Here is a 16,056-nt window from a genome sequence, read left to right on the forward strand (position 1 = left end):
GGCAACTGGACGTACTGTAGATTTCTTGAAAACGTTTCACTCGTTCTTCCAACGAGCTTTCTCAATTCTGAGTGATTGTACAAAAAATTCTGGGAATAAATATGTAACTGAATCCACATCTGGTAATTAGACCCAAAGGTGTTATCCTAATTGGAGTCAGTAGGTGATAAAGAATTCCCAGAAAAAGGTGTCAAGACAGCATTGTATGTGGCAGACAATAGATGTCTAAACCCCCCCCCCCCCCCCCCCCCACCTCTATTCAAGCTTGGCCTCTCCATGAGCATGGAATACTCCCAAAATATCATTATCTCCAGTAACCAGATCCCCTGAATATTTTTAATAGAGGTCACACAGGAGGGGCCACATGCTTTAATGACAGTAGCCAGTAAATGACGGGTGCTCTCCCCCTCAGTGGAAAAACTTCTGGGTCTTAAAAAAAAAAAAATGCTGATGCCCGGCTCTGACTTCAAGATGTTACTTCAGCAAACTTTGGGCTTCTTTCCAACACGATGCATTCTCCGATGACTGATTCTCAATATATTTACCCTATTTTTGATATATAATCCTCTAACACAGGTGTAGGCAACTTCCGGCTCCCAGCTGTTGTGAAACTACAACTCCCAGTATGCATACTTGCTTTGCTCTTCTAAGAACTCTCATAGAAATTAATGGAGCATGCTGGGATTTGTAGTTTCACAACAGCTGGGAGCCGGAGGTTGCCTACCCCTGCTCTAACATATTCCTTCATAGCATCCCATACCTTGGATGTAGATGCAGACCATATTGTGACAAAAAAATTCTACAATAGCTTTAGAGATTGCAGTACCTGTGTCCACTAGGCGAAGCCAAAACAGGTTGAAACGCCATATAGGCCTCAGATTATGCCCCAAATGCCCTAGACGCAGGTGTAACAGAGCCGGGGAGTGATCAAAGATGCTACGGGAAGGCAGGAGACCTCCTGAGTTATAGCCATTAAGGATGGAGATCCACTCACCAGGTCTATTCTGGACAGTGAGTTATGTGAGGAGGAGTAGCACGAGTACTGCCGTTCCCCTTGGTGCTCAACCCTCCGCCATAGGTCACACAAATCGATCTCCGATAGGAACCTAGCCAGTAAGATGGGAGAGTTACTCACGCCACTAGCAGCTGGATCAAACTTATCAAGGAACCTATCCAAATACATATTAAAGTCTCCCATCAACAAAATGGGTACATTAGGGTATTTAGCTGCGAATGCTAGAATTCATTTCAGAATCTCACTGTAGTACGGTGGGGGAATATACACCGCTACCAATATCAACCTAAAGTGGAATATGGAGAAGTCGACACATACAAACCATCCCTCATTATCAATATAAGTATCTCTAGCAACAAAGGGAAGAATTCTGTGCACTAGGATACTAACTCCTCGCACATGTGTAGAGTAAGTAGAGTGAAACTCATGCACCATCCTTGCCTTATGAATCAGGTTTTGTCGGGAGTAAGATGCGTTTCAGAAAGACAGAGGATTGCAAAGCGTGAAAGACAGCATGATGTTTAGAAGTCTGGCCTAGTCCCCGTACATTCAAAGCAATATTCTTAAGGGTACCCATCATCAGACAAACTCCAGAAAAGAACCAGCCCAGTGCTGCTTACCCTTAGGAAGCCATAACACAGCCCAATGGAAAATATACATAATGTCTCGTGTACCCCACCCAAACAAACCCACAAACAAAACAGACGTTTCTCCCCACAGTGGAGAAGCTGGGGTAAAATAAATTCATGATCCCTAAATGTAGATACAGACAAGCAAAGAACTGATTTAAAAGTGCTACTTTGGCGCTAGGGCCTGGCACATTTCAATATTGTAACTCGCCATAGTACTGAACAACTGAAACCAGTCAAAACTAAAGGCTGAAAGGAGGGCAATAAAAAGAAAAATACCCCATCCCCCGCTTATAACAACATCTACCCAGGAGAGTGTCTTATTAGGAACTGGTATGTGACCAGCTAACCCACAGAGGATTGGACGCCGCTCAAATACCACATAGAGTTCACAGTGTCCTCAAGTGTTGCCCCGCAGATCTTTCTCATGTGCGTCTAGCCACTGGCACGCCACCACACGCAGTCTGGCTGGGTAGATCATTAAATAAGGTAGCTGTAGAGCTCTCAGCCGTTTCTTAACATCTAGGAAGTGTGCTCTTCATTTTTGTACCTCCGCAGACAAATCAGGAAACATGGATACTCGATTGCAATTTCTAGTAAGATCTGTACAGTCTTGTGCGCCTTTCAAAATCGCATCCCTATCTTTAGAATTCAGAACTTTGATCAGTAGAGGTCTCGGCGGCGCCCCTGGTAGTGGAAGGCAAAATGGTACACGGTGAGCCCGCTCAATAGCAAAAAGTGGAGACAGTTTCTCTTTTCCAAGTTTATCAGCAAGTCATTTCTCCATAAATGCAACAGCATCGGCTTACTCTGCGCGTTCGGGCACTCCAAATATTGGAACATTATTATGTTTCAGTCTATTCTCAAGATCATCAGATTTACATATAAGCAGTGAGACATTGTGTATTACGCTTAAGGTCTCTTTTTACTGGCGGTACTTGATCTTCCATTGCACTCAGTCAGCCCTCCATCTAACCAATCCGCTCCTTTACGTGCCTCATATCTTGTCTGATGAGAAAAAATTTCCTCCTTAAGACCCCCCCATATGTATATTCAACAAGGTAAGCACCATCTTACATTGCGCCACCACTGTATAGACATCTTTGATGGGTTCTATCTCAGGAGCAGCCCCCATGTCCAGTAGTGTACTGACCTCAGTCTCTGTGAGTGGTATAGGGCAGAAGCAGACATTCCCAGCGGCTTCTTGAAGTTCAGCTGTCTTGTCTACCTCCAGATCTGGGGTGCTTACTGAGAGTGTAGAGGAGCAGGCAAACTTTTCTAGCCGCACAGCCACTTCTGACATCTTCGCAGCCTGCGCGGCGCCATGTTTGGCTGGCGCAGCAAGTCTTCATTCCTTTCCCTCCTTTTCTTTGGACCTTTGGTGTGTCGTGTTGTCGCTGGAGAGTGGTGGGTCACAGGGGGAGCCGTTTCATACAGGTTAATGGTAAGTTGTCCAGCAAAACAGCAGGTAAACAGAGAATATACAGGAGACCTAGCCAGGAGCTCCACACCATGCATCTGCTTACATGTCCGGTCAGCCCACACCCCCCGGATATTTTTATTTTTATTCAGGTTTGTAAAGTGTGTGTGATTCAACAAAAAAAAAAAAAATATATATATATAAAAGTCTTTCCTACAATAACCCCCCCCCCCCCCCACACACACACACACACACACACACACACACACACACACACACACAAATGGTACAATCAGTACTCTGTGGTTGCAGGATGCATGCAGGTTTCGCACTGTAGTATAAACATTTAGTACAGTAAAAAACTATATGGAATTTGAATATATATATCTATATATATATATATATATATATATATATATATACACACACACACACACACAGTACAGACCACAAGTTTGGACACACCTCATTCAAAGAGTTTTCTTTCATGACTATGAAAATTGTAGATTCACACTGAATGCATCAAAACTATGAATCCACACATGTGGAACTATATACATAATAAAGTGTGAAACAGAAAATGTCATATTCTAGGTTCTTCAAAGTACCCACCTTTTGCTTTGATTACTGCTTTGCACACTCTTGGCATTCTCTGATGAGCTTCAAGAGGTAGTCATCTGAAATGGTTTTCACTTCACAGGTGTGTCCTGTCAGGTTTAATAAGTGGGATTTCTTGCCTTATAAATGGGGTTGGGACCATCAGTTGCCTTGTGGAGAAGTCAGGTGGATACACAGTTGATAGTCCTACTGAATAGACTGTTAGAATTTGTATTATGGCCAGAAAAAAGCAGCGAAGTAAAGAAAAACAAGTGGCCATCATTACTTTAAGAAATGAAGGTCAGTCAGTGCGAAAAATTGGGAAAACTATGAAAGTGTCCCCAACTGCATTTACCAAAACCATCAAGCGCTACAAAGAAAGGAAGACCAAGAGTCACCTCTGCTGCGGAGGATAAGTTCATCCGTGTCACCAGCCTCAGAAAATCGCAGGTTAATAGCAGCTCAGATTAGAGACCAGGTCATTGCCACACAGAGTTCTAGCAGCAGACACATCTCTAGAACAACTGTTAAGAGGAGACTGTGTGAATCAGGCCTTCATGGTAGAATATCTGCTAGGAAACCACTGCTAAGGACAGGCAACAAGCAGAAGAGACTTGTTTGGGCTAAAGAACACAAGGATTGGACATTAGACCAGTGGAAATCTGTGCTTTGGTCTGATGAGTTCAAATTTAAAATCTTTGGTTCCAACCACCGTGTCTTTGTGCGACGCAGAAAAGGTGAACGGATGGACTCTACATGCCTGGTTCCCACCGTGAAGCATGGAGGAGATGGTGTGGGGGTGCTTTGCTGCTGACACTGTTGGGGATTTATTCAAAATTGAAGGCATACTGAACCAGCGTGGCTACCACAGCATCTTGCAGCGGTATGCTATTCCATCCGGTTTGCGTTTAGTTGGGCCATCATTTATTTTTCAACAGGACAATGACCCCAAAACACACCTCCAGGCTGTGTAAGGGCTATTTGACCATGAAGGAGAGTGATGGGGTGCTGCGCCAGATGACCTGGCCTCCACAGTCACCGGACCTGAACCCAATCGAGATGGTTTGGGGTGAGCTGGACCGCAGAGTGAAGGCAAAAGGGCCAACAAATGCTAAGCGCATCTGGGAACTCCTTCAAGACTGTTGGAAGACCATTTCAGGTGACTACCTCTTGAAGCTCATCAAGAGAATGCCAAGAGTGTGCAAAGCAGTAATCAAAGCAAAAAGTGGCTACTTTGAAGAACCTAGAATATGACATATTTTCAGTTTCACACTTTTTTGTTATGTATATAGTTCCACATGTGTTCATAGTTTTGATGCCTTCAGTGTGAATCTACAATTTTCATAGTCATGAAAATAAAGAAAACTCTTTGAATGAGAAGGTGTGTCCAAACTTTTGGTCTGTATTTGTGTGTGTGTGTGTGTGTGTGTATGTGTGTATATATATATATATATATATATATATATATATATATATATATATATATATACACATACACACAAATAAAAATAAAAAATCTGTAAAAAAAAAACTAAAGCAAAAAAGAAACAAAAAATCTTTTAATTTCACCTCCATTTTGATTTAATTTCTGTGAAACATTTAAAGGGTTAAAGGGGTCGTCAGAGTTACGAAATAAAAATGTTTACTCATTTCCCTGGTTCTCTTCTGGCCCTTTGTTTACCTGCAATAACAATAATCTCTAAGGTTTTCCTCGTGAATATTTGTGCCTCTCCCCATGCTCTGCAACGGGGGTGAAAAAAGTGCTGCCCTGCGTAAAATGTCTGATTGCTGCGCTATTCAGCAGCATGTTGTATGTAGGGGTGGGCGATATGGCCTGAAATCTTTATTGCGATATAATTTGAAGCATGTGCGATATGCGATATATATCGCAATATATTGTTTTCTATATTTGGGGGGGCGTGTTTAAACTTTTTATTTTTTTAACTTTTTATTTAATAACTATTAGCCTCCTTAAGGGCTAGAACCCATGTCATATTCACCCTAATAGAGCTCTATTAGGGTGAATTGGACTTTACACTCTCCCTGCTGCCCTGTGCTTTGTGCACGCAACAGCAGGGAGCTGAGTCCCCTCCCCTAAACAGTGCCATCCACAGATCCCCCTCCCCTAAACGGTGCCATCCACAGATCCCCCCACCTCCCCTAAACGGTGCCATCCACAGATTCCCCCCGACACTCACAGGAATACATTTATAAACTAATCAGTAACTTTAACTTTATTCATTGGTGATCTCTTTACTGGATACCTTACTAGGTTTTAGCTCCGGTAACAGCAGACCGGGCGGGCGGCGCTCACTCACTGACGTCACGTGCCTGCTCCTCCCTCTAGGCAGCGCAGGCGCGTGACGTCAGTGAGTGAGCGCCGCCCGCCTGCACTGCCTGCTGTTACCGGAGCTAAGACCTAGTAACAGCAGGCAGTGCGGGCGGGCGGCGCTCACTCACTGACGTCACGCGCCTGCGCTGCCTAGAGGGAGGAGCAGGCACGTGACGTCAGTGAGTGAGCGCCGCCCGCCCGCACTGCCTGCTGTTACCGGAGCTAAGACCTAGTAAGGTATCCAGTAAAGAGATCACCAATGAATAAAGTTAAAGTTACTGATTAGTTTATAAATGTATTCCTGTGAGCGGCGTGGCCCTGTAGATTCTAACCCCCAGGCAAGCGTCCCTGTCACCATGGGAACGCCTGGGGGTTAGAATATACCATCGGATTTGAGTTTTCACAAGCTCACCGAGATCGTGAAAACTCAATGATTTACTGTCAGTCCCTCCCCTCCTCCTCCTACTCTTTTGTCATTGGTGGTCAGCGGCAGCTGCGCACAGTGGGGAGGGAGGGACTACCTCCTTCTCCAGTGTGCCGGCTCAGGAGAACATAGTGCGCACAGAGAGCGCGATCATATCGCGGTCCGGCGATATGCACAATATTTATATCGCATATCATCTATATCGCCCACCCCTAGTTGTATGTGTAGGACTACAAGTCTCAGCTGTACAATGATACTGCTGGTACACACAGGATCTTCCCCCTACCTGTTCTTGTTCAATGCTCTGTAGAACTCCTCCAGTCTGTTAGCTCTGTGTCTGCAGGATGAGTATCCCGTGTCTCTTCACTTGCCTGCAGCCTCTCAGCAAAACTTCCAGCCCTGAGTCTGTGCTGCAGAAGGGGTTAAAGTTTCCTGAAGACACAGTGCAGACACCTCTCGTGTACCAACACAGACTTGCTCTCTCAAACTGCACGAAACCTCATCAGAGCAGGGAGAGAAGCGGACATGACAGGTCATGTTGACCCTCAGTGATATCTGAGAAAGGAGTAAAGGAGAAGAGAAAAAGGGTGAGGGACCACAGTGTGAGGCGCCAGTCCAGGCAGGGAAAAATAACAATGACAATATCTGTAAGATATGTATATTCAACCCGTACGGACCAATACTGATCATCTCACTAGAAGTATAGAAAATTAGGACCAATGATTGGTCACTGAATAGCGGTGATAACAGTAGGAGGAGTACAAAACGGGATTAAACCCTGAACATTCAGATCCTGAGTGGGTATCGTACAAATAGTAGTAAAAAAAAGTAGTAAAAATCACACTGGTACTAACAGGTTTTAGACCCATACAGGGCCAATGCATATAAAAGGATATAAATGTATATAATCAATAAAATCAATAAATAATAATCGTCACCACTCACTTCACAGAGAGGAAATTTTGAGGGATAAAGCTCAAGACACCCAAAAAAATTTCCTCCCAATCCTGGATCGCTTCAAAGATCTTAGGAAGAGGCGGCAGTTCCAAACTTGGTACTTCTTGCAAATTCCTTTATTTTCAAGACAGCAGGAAAAGAGAGCTCTAGGCGTTTCGGGGTACAGAATGAGTCCCCTTCATCAGGAGCAGAATGTTATTACATAAAACAAACAGACATTTTATACCTGAAATGTGGGATCAGACAATATGGTGTCCTGTGGTTGGAGTGATGTCACTTCCGGGTCAAACTGTGCAGTAATAGTTACCTAGCGTTTTTTTCATGGGACAGATGGTGTTGCTAGGAGCCACACCAACTGTCTCATATCTGGTTCAATAATATAAGTTATATGGTGCAAGTATATTGCCTTAAAAGCCTGTAGATTTAAAAGTCAGAGTACCGGAGTGTGCCGAGGGACCACTTCCGGTCCGTGGAATGCACTGCTTGAGCGCACGCTAGATTAGTGCGCATGCGCCAAGCGAGGTACTGGAAGTGCAGCGCATATGTCTTAGCGAAAGGGAGATGTGGAACGCATAGTGCGTTCCACTTGCGGCATCGCTATCTTGTGGAATTAGGGGACTATAATGTAATGTCTTACGGACGAACATGTATATAGAACAGAGCCAGATAAATAAAGGAGGGATGAATGGGTACATGAAAGAGGGGAATTGGACCACTGTGTACATATATCTCGGGGGACAATGTTAGTAGGTACCTAAAAAATAAAATGGATGTATATATGGAAAAAATATATGTATAAAAAGGACTGTATATAAAGAAGAATGTATATAAAAAATGGGGAAAGGGAATGAATGTGGAATTTAGACCACTGCGTATATATAGCTCAAAGTCCCTAGGTAGTTGGGTGCTGAGTTTCCAATGGTAAGATAAAGCAGCATTATACTTGCACATACACCCACCTAAAGAATTATTAGGAACACCTGATCTATTTCTCATTAATGTGATTATCTAGTCAACCAATCACATGGCAGTTGCTTCAATGCATGTAGGGTTGTGGTCCTGGCCAAGACAATCTCCTGAACTCCAAACTGAATGTCAGAATGGGAAAGAAAGGTGATTTAAGCAATTTTGAGCGTGGCATGGTTGTTGGTGCCAGAAGGGCCGGTCTGAGCATTTCACAATCTGCTCAGTTACTGGGATTTTCACGCTCAACCATTTCTTAGGGTTTACAAATAATGGTGTGAAAAGGGAAAAACATCCAGTATGCGACAGTCCTGTGGGCGAAAATGCCTTGTTGATGCTAGAGGTCAGAGGAGAATTGCCCGACTGATTTAAGCTGATAGAAGAGCAACGTTGACTGAAATAACCACTCGTTACAACCGAGGTATGCAGCAAAGCATTTGTGAAGCCACAACATGCACAACCTTGAGGCGGATGGGCTACAACAGCAGAAGACCCCACCGGGTACCACTCATCTCCACTACAAATAGGAAAAAGAGGCTACAATTTGCACAAGCTCACCAAAACTAGACTATTGAAGACTGGAAACATGTTGTCTGGTCTGATGAGTCTTGATTTCTGTTGAGACATTCAAATGGTAGAGTCCGAATTTGTCGTAAACAGAATGAGAACATGTATCCATCATGCCTTGTTACCACTGTGCAGGCTGGTGGTGGTGGTGGTGTAATGGTGTGGGGGATGTTTTCTGGGCACACTTTAGGCCCTTTAGTGCCAATTGGCCATCGTTTAAATGCCACGGGCTACATGAGCATTGTTTCTGACCATGTCCATCCCTTCATGACCACCATGTACCCATCCTCTGATGGCTACTTCCGGCAGGATAATGCACCATGTCACAAAGCTTGAATTATTTCAAATTGGTTTCTTGAACATGACAATGAGTTCACTGTACTAAAATGGCCCCCACAGTCACCAGATCTCAACCCAATAGAGCATCTTTGGGATGTGGTGGAACGGGAGCTTCATGCCCTGGATGTGCATCCCTCAAATCTCCATCAACTGCAAGATGCTATCCTATCAATATGGGCCAACATTTCTAAAGAATGCTATCAGCACCTTGTTGAATCAATGGCATGTAGAATTAAGGCAGTTCTGAATGCAAAAGGGGGTCCAACACCGTATTAGTATGGTGTTCCTAATAATTCTTTAGGTGAGTGTATATAAAAGCATTATACTTTCACATATATAAATAAATTATATATATATATATATATATATATATATATATATATTAAAATGTAATTCCTGTCATACATATATATATATATATATATATATACATACTGTATATGCATAAAGTATATATTCCACACATACTGAGAAAATATATAAATACATATAAAGACCTCTGTTTGGGAGGTAGTTATAAATAAATATATACAAATATAAAAATTCTATTAAGGGGTGGTGGATTTCATGAGTGGATTCAGAATTCGGTAATTAGTATACTCAAGGGTTTCATTGAGGCAGAAAGGGACAGCGTATTCAGGCGATAAATCCAATACATTTCTTTACGTGATAAACACTGATACAACTGGGGTACCCATTCGAGGGGTGTAGCTTTTAGAAGTGCTGCATCGCTATTGTGGGACTCATGAAAGTGTTTGGGGACACTGTGTGTGAAGATCTGTCTTTTTATGTTCGAGCGGTACTCGTTCATACGTTCCCTTGGGGTCTTTGGTGTTCTTCCTACATAGAAGAGCTTGCATGGGCATTCTAGTAAGTAGATGACAGATCTTGTCCCACAGTTCATATTATGTCTCAAGGTATAGGTATCATGAGTACCTGGGATTTTGATTTCTTTTGTCCCATGGGCTATCATCTGGCAGCATTTACATCTTTTGGTGCCACATTTAAAAACCCCTTTGGTGATGTCCCAATGGTTATTTTTTTTTTTTTTTTTACAAAATTCGGGCAAGAAGGGGCCAAAATATTCTTCAAGGTGGGAGCCCTTCTGAACGTGAGGGTCGGAGTGGCAGATAAGATGTCTTTCAGAATGGGGTCTTTTAGAAGGATGTTCCAATGTTTGGTTATGATTTTTCTTATTTCTGTGTGTTTATTATTGTACTGGGTGATAAGATTAAACTGCGGTGCTTTATTTGGAACTGATATGGTTTTTTTGGCAACAGAGCTTCGGTTTGGCTTAGCTTTAAGGATCTTTTCAAGGAATCCTGGACTAAGGATCTGGGGTAACCTTTCTCTTTGAAACGGGTCTGAAGAATAGAAAGTTGCTCACGTAGAACTAGATTATCGGAGCAATTCCTTCTGATCCGTTTCATTTGACTGAATGGTATATTTCTTTTCCATTTAGAGAAATGACAGCTCTTGAATTCAAGGTAGCTGTTGGCATCTACCTTCTTGAAGTGTGTCTTTGTTGTAATAGTCTCAGAATCTGATTCTAAATGAATATCCAAAAAGATGGCTTTAGTGGGATGTTGTTCCATGGTGAAGGATAGACCCCAATCGTTCATATTAAGCTCATTAAAAAAGTGTGCTAGTTCTTCGCTGCTTCCTTCCCAAATGAACAACATATCATCTATATAGCGTTTGTAAAACCTTATTCTGGGATGGGAAAGAAGGCCGAAATGTTTCTCAAACATCCCCATAAAAAGATTTGCATACAATGGGGCAAACTTAGTCCCCATCACAGTGCCTTTAGTTTGAATATAAAATTGATAATTGAAATTAAAATAGTTATGTAATAGAATAAATTCTATTGAATTCAAAATAAATTCCTTTTGTGGATCTGGCATGGAGGAATCTTGGCAAAGGTAATGTCTGACTGCTGTTGTCCCAAGTTCATGTTTGATGTTGCTATATAAGGAAGCTACATCTAACGTTACCCAGATGTACCCATTCTGCCACTGAACATCTTGTAAAAGCTTAATAAGATGAGGGGTATCTTTGAGGTATGAGGGTAGTGCCTGAACATGCTTTTGTAAATAAAAATCTACATATGCTGAAAGGTTTAAAGTAAGTGAATTTATAGGTCGGCCAGGGGGGTTTTCGAGCGATTTGTGAATCTTTGGAAGAAAATAAAATTTGGCTAAAGATGGGTGGGATGGAGACAGAAAAAGAGTTTCTCTTTTTTTGTTAATAACATTCAAATGGAAGCCTTGCTCTACCAGTACTGTTAGAGCCTTTTTGAAAATATTGGTTGGGTCTTCTTTGAGGATTCTATAGTACTCAGGGTCGGATAAGATCCTATTAGCTTCGGCTAGATAGTAATCGGTGTTAAGGATAACCACTCCCCTCTCCTTCTTCTTCATTTTTAATGGTGATCTCCTTATTATCTTTGAGTGTTTTTAGGGCCCTCTTTTCTGCTGGTTTTAAATTATGCCCTCCGGGTTTGGTCTTATCGTCACATAAGTTTTTAAAGTGGTCTAGAACCATTGTGTAGTAGCTCTCCAGTTGGGGGCCTCTGTGTTCTATGGGATAGAATGTCGAACTCCTTTGTAGATTGGATGGTATAGGGGGAGGTGATCTAGATAATGTCTCATCACTATTAGAATCCGAGGAATGTTTGTCGGGTGGGTTGGTGTTCCCTCCCTGTGGTGTGATGAGTTCCTTTATTCTAAAATGGCGTTTTAGAGTCAGTTTCCTAATAAATTTATTTAAATCAATAAAAAGTTCAAACGGATCTGGTGGGTTGGTGGGACAAAAGGATAGCCCTTTGCTCAAAATTTTTATCTCATCGGAATGAAGGGTGTAACTTGAAAGGTTAAAAATTCCCTTTTCTCTTTCTAGTTCTTTATTGTTGGTGATATCGGTAACGCCTGGGGGGGAGATTGGAGTGGTGTCATCTGTTGGAAGTTTAGAATTTTTGAGTAGTGAGTCTTTGTTTTTTTCTTTTCTGGTGCGTCTGGATTTTCCTCCTCTGCATCCTCTGATCCTTCTTTTGGGCGTTTTCTGGAGCTGGCTAAGGGAGTGAAGAAGTGTGTTATCTTCAAGTTTTTCTTTACGTGAGGGAAAATTTTTGATATTAGATTGGTTGGAGTGAAAAAGGGACTGATTGATTGGAAGGAGGTTAGTGTGGCTCGCACAGGGGGGTTCATGCCCGGGGGGGGGGGGGGGAGTTGTCCGTTACTACGAGACCTAAAAAAGGACTATCCAAAAGATTATTAGGGAGGGCTAAAAAGGTTTCTGACTGTGCAGTGGAGTTGGAGTAGGTAGAGGTATTGAGAACCATATCCCCTAGGGTGGTGGGCAAATCTTCTGGATCTAATATTATATGTGTGGCTGTTGGTGGATCGTCTAATAATGTTGGTGACATAGTACCTGATCCTTGGGTGTAATGCGGTTCAGGAGTAATGTATATGGAAAAGTCTCCAGGAGTGTGGTCCACCGTAGTAGTACCGGGGCTCTTATCGGTAGGTGGGGATCCACAAACAGAGTGCTCTCCACCTGTATCTGTAGGGGTAATAGGGGAGAATTTGATCAGGTTCATGATTGTTTTTTTTTATTTTTTATTATTGACCCTATCTGTTGGGTTCGTATTACCAGAATTTTTCTGAATTTTAGCCACCACTACAGGTTTAGATGGTTTGGGTGTGTTTGGGTTATATCGGAGTATATTGGTCTGTGCGATTTCTGGAATCTGCTGTTCACAAAAGTCTTTGCATGATGTAATGCTGTTGTGGATGAGGAGGTGGTATGATTGTGCACTGTATTTGCCCGATGTGGGTTGAATCGTCCCATGGAATAAAGCTTGTGTGAAGGATCATTCGATTGAATGTGCAAGGTAGGGGATCTATACTTGGGTTTCCTTTCCCATGTCCTAATTTTATCCGTTTTATAGTCGGAAAGGTCGGAATTTTCTACATTTGGTTCGAACCTCGTTATATTCAAATTTTCTCAAATTTTTTACTACCATTTTGTACGATACCCACTCAGGATCTGAATGTTCAGGGTTTAATCCCGTTTTGTACTCCTCCTACTGTTATCACTGCTATTCAGTGACCAATCATTGGTCCTAATTTTCTATACTTCTAGTGCGATTATCAGTATTGGTTCGTACGGGTTGAATATACATATCTTAGATATTGTCATTGTTATTTTTCCCTGCCTTGACTGGCGCCTCACACTGTGGTCCCTTTTTCTCTTCCCCTTTACTCCATGTACGTGTTGAACTAGTTCACGCTACCGACCACATCTGGCTGCCTATCAATCACTTGACCTAACTCTTAGTCCTATTTACTCCTATTCTTTCCTCCTCTGGCGCCCTGCAACTAATTATACAGACTTCTTAGATTGGGTTCCAAGTAAGTCTTGTGATTTAACCCTCTACATTTTTTCTCCCATACCTATTTGAGAAAGGAGCCACTGCAGATGAAGTGAATTGTAAACCCCTTACATTTGATTAGTTAGAAACATACAAAGAAAAAAATAACTTGGACAACCATTTTAACAAAGTTTCTAAATTCTGTTTTAAATCATTTGAGGGATGGAGTTTCTAAAATGTGGTCACTTATGAGTGGTTACTATTTAAACCCATCAAAGTGACTTCAGAACTGAATTAAAGGGGTTTTCCGAGATCTTAATACTAATGACCTATCCTGTCCTTCTGGATCCCTTTGCGGCATCTACCCGGCGTGCAGATCACATCTGTTGACCGGGGGTGGTGCGTAGTTGGTCACCGCCTGCTATTGGCTGCACAACCAACGCAGAGACAGCCATGAAAGGATCCAAAAGGAAACCGGCATCAGGAATCAGGTAAGTATTCTCTGTATGAGGGGCTAGGACATTGTGGGTGGGTTTTCTAGGTTTGGATAATTTCGGAAAACCCCTTTAAAAAAAAAAAAAGTTGGTTTTGGATATTTTCTTGAAAAATTGCTTCTGAAATTCTAAGGTTCAAATCTCAGTTTGTGGATCCAACAGGCTGTTATGTCACAGAGCAGCGCCTCGGATACTCTACTTAACCGCCGGATCCCCATTTACTGCAATGGGGTGTGGCGAAGATCTGGTTGTTATCCCGCCAAAATTATAGGTTTTAGCTGGAAGAAAAACGTGTTTTTTTCTGTTTGTTTTTTGCTAGAAATTGCCTGGATCACCACCATTGCAGTCAAGGATTGCCAGATCCATGAGATCCAGCAAACATAGATGTGAATGAGTCCTTAGCCTTTTAACATCCTAAAAAAGGACTTACTGATGTTTACAAAATTATGTTAAAATTTAAAAAATTGCATATTTCCAAATTTTCGTTAAATTTAAAATTTTTGTAGATGAAGGTAAAACACATCGACCCAAATTTACCACTATCATGAAGTCTAATTTGTCATGAGAAAACATTCTCGGAATCTGTTGGATAAGTAAATGCATTCCAAAGTTATTACTCATGAATTAGCAAAATACTCAGATTTGCAAAATTGTCCTTAAGGTGAAAACTGGGTTAACTAATCTGTTATACCGATGTTTGTGGTTTTGTTTTTCTATTTTACAAACAACAACATTGCAAAGACAGATTTGTCGGTATGGGATTATCGGTAAGTTATTGGTGTAGCTTTTTTGCTTTTTTTTTGGCTGTCATGCTGACTTCTAGAAGCCTAAGTAAATCGCACCAAAAATGCATAGCACTGTAGCTTTACTAAGGTTGAATCATTCCTCCTTTGTCAGTAACATGCTATTTCTCCTGTAGCTAATTAACTTATTATAAGTAACCACACATTATTTTATGACAGGCGGATGCCCACTTTGTGGAGGGCACATATTTTAAGTTTAGCTTTTCAGTTTTACTTTGTAAAGCATATATGGACATTGATGTTTTTTTTTTTTTCTTTCTAGAATATGAAGAGCTGTGAAATTCAAGAACAGTGGCTTACAGATTTGCAGTACTGCTTTAATGTCTATCTTACAAAACAGATCCAAGAGTAGGATGTAGCAAAAAAAAAAAATTCTAAGGACTCTGGATTTTCTCTCCACAATGTGATGAACTTGTTTTACTTAAAATACGCTGTGACATAAAGAACTAAATATGTTTGACAAATGCTGGACAAAAAAAATGCTTGTTACTTTATTTTTTTTTCTGTTCTGTTTTAATAGCTTTCTTGTTTTTTTTATGTAAATGTAGTTCTTACAGTATTCATGTTTTTTTTTATGCTTTCCATGACACATGCATGTTTTGTTGGCATATATTGCAACGGTCACTTAGGCTACTTTCACACACATTTTCAATGGGTACAAAACTGAACTCAACAAAATGTAATGCTCCAAAATGCATTCAGTTCAGTTTAGTTGCGTTCCCATACTGGAGAGCAAACTGCAACATGTTGTAGTTTGCTTTCCATCCTGGGATGTGGAGCAAGACGGATCAGGCATGACCCCTAATGCAAGACAATGGGGACGGATACGTTTTCTCTGACACAATCTGCCACAATAGAAAACTGATCCGTCCTCTATTGACTTTTTCAATGGAGTTCATGACTGATCCGTCTTGGCTATGTTAAAGATAATGCAACCGGATCCGTTCATAATGTATGCAGATGGTTGTATGATCAGTAACGGAAGCGTTTTTGCTGAACCCTGCCGGATCCAGCAAAAACGCTAGTGTGAAAGTAGCCTTGAAGGGTTTATCCAGGATATGATAATGACCTAACTTCAGGATAGGCTATCATTGTCACATAGGCGGGGATCCGACTCCTAGCATCTCCTTCGATCCGCTCTTTC

At 41.7% G+C, this 16,056-nt stretch overlaps 1 protein-coding gene across 1 annotated transcript in view; it reads left to right on the forward strand.

Moving 5' to 3' along the window:
• TEX10 (testis expressed 10) overlaps positions 1-15,715 on the forward strand; it is a 184,509-nt gene extending 168,794 nt beyond the window's left edge. Inside the window, exon 14 of the mRNA XM_044295097.1 lies at positions 15,175-15,715. Coding sequence (XP_044151032.1) covers positions 15,175-15,264 — 90 coding nt within the window. The 3' untranslated portion in view covers positions 15,265-15,715. The remainder of the gene's footprint in view (positions 1-15,174) is intronic.
• The last annotated feature ends 341 nt before the right edge of the window (positions 15,716-16,056 follow it).

The sequence above is a fragment of the Bufo gargarizans genome, chromosome 5 (genome assembly GCF_014858855.1).
Source record: "Bufo gargarizans isolate SCDJY-AF-19 chromosome 5, ASM1485885v1, whole genome shotgun sequence".
In the NCBI taxonomy this organism is placed as follows: domain Eukaryota; kingdom Metazoa; phylum Chordata; class Amphibia; order Anura; family Bufonidae; genus Bufo; species Bufo gargarizans.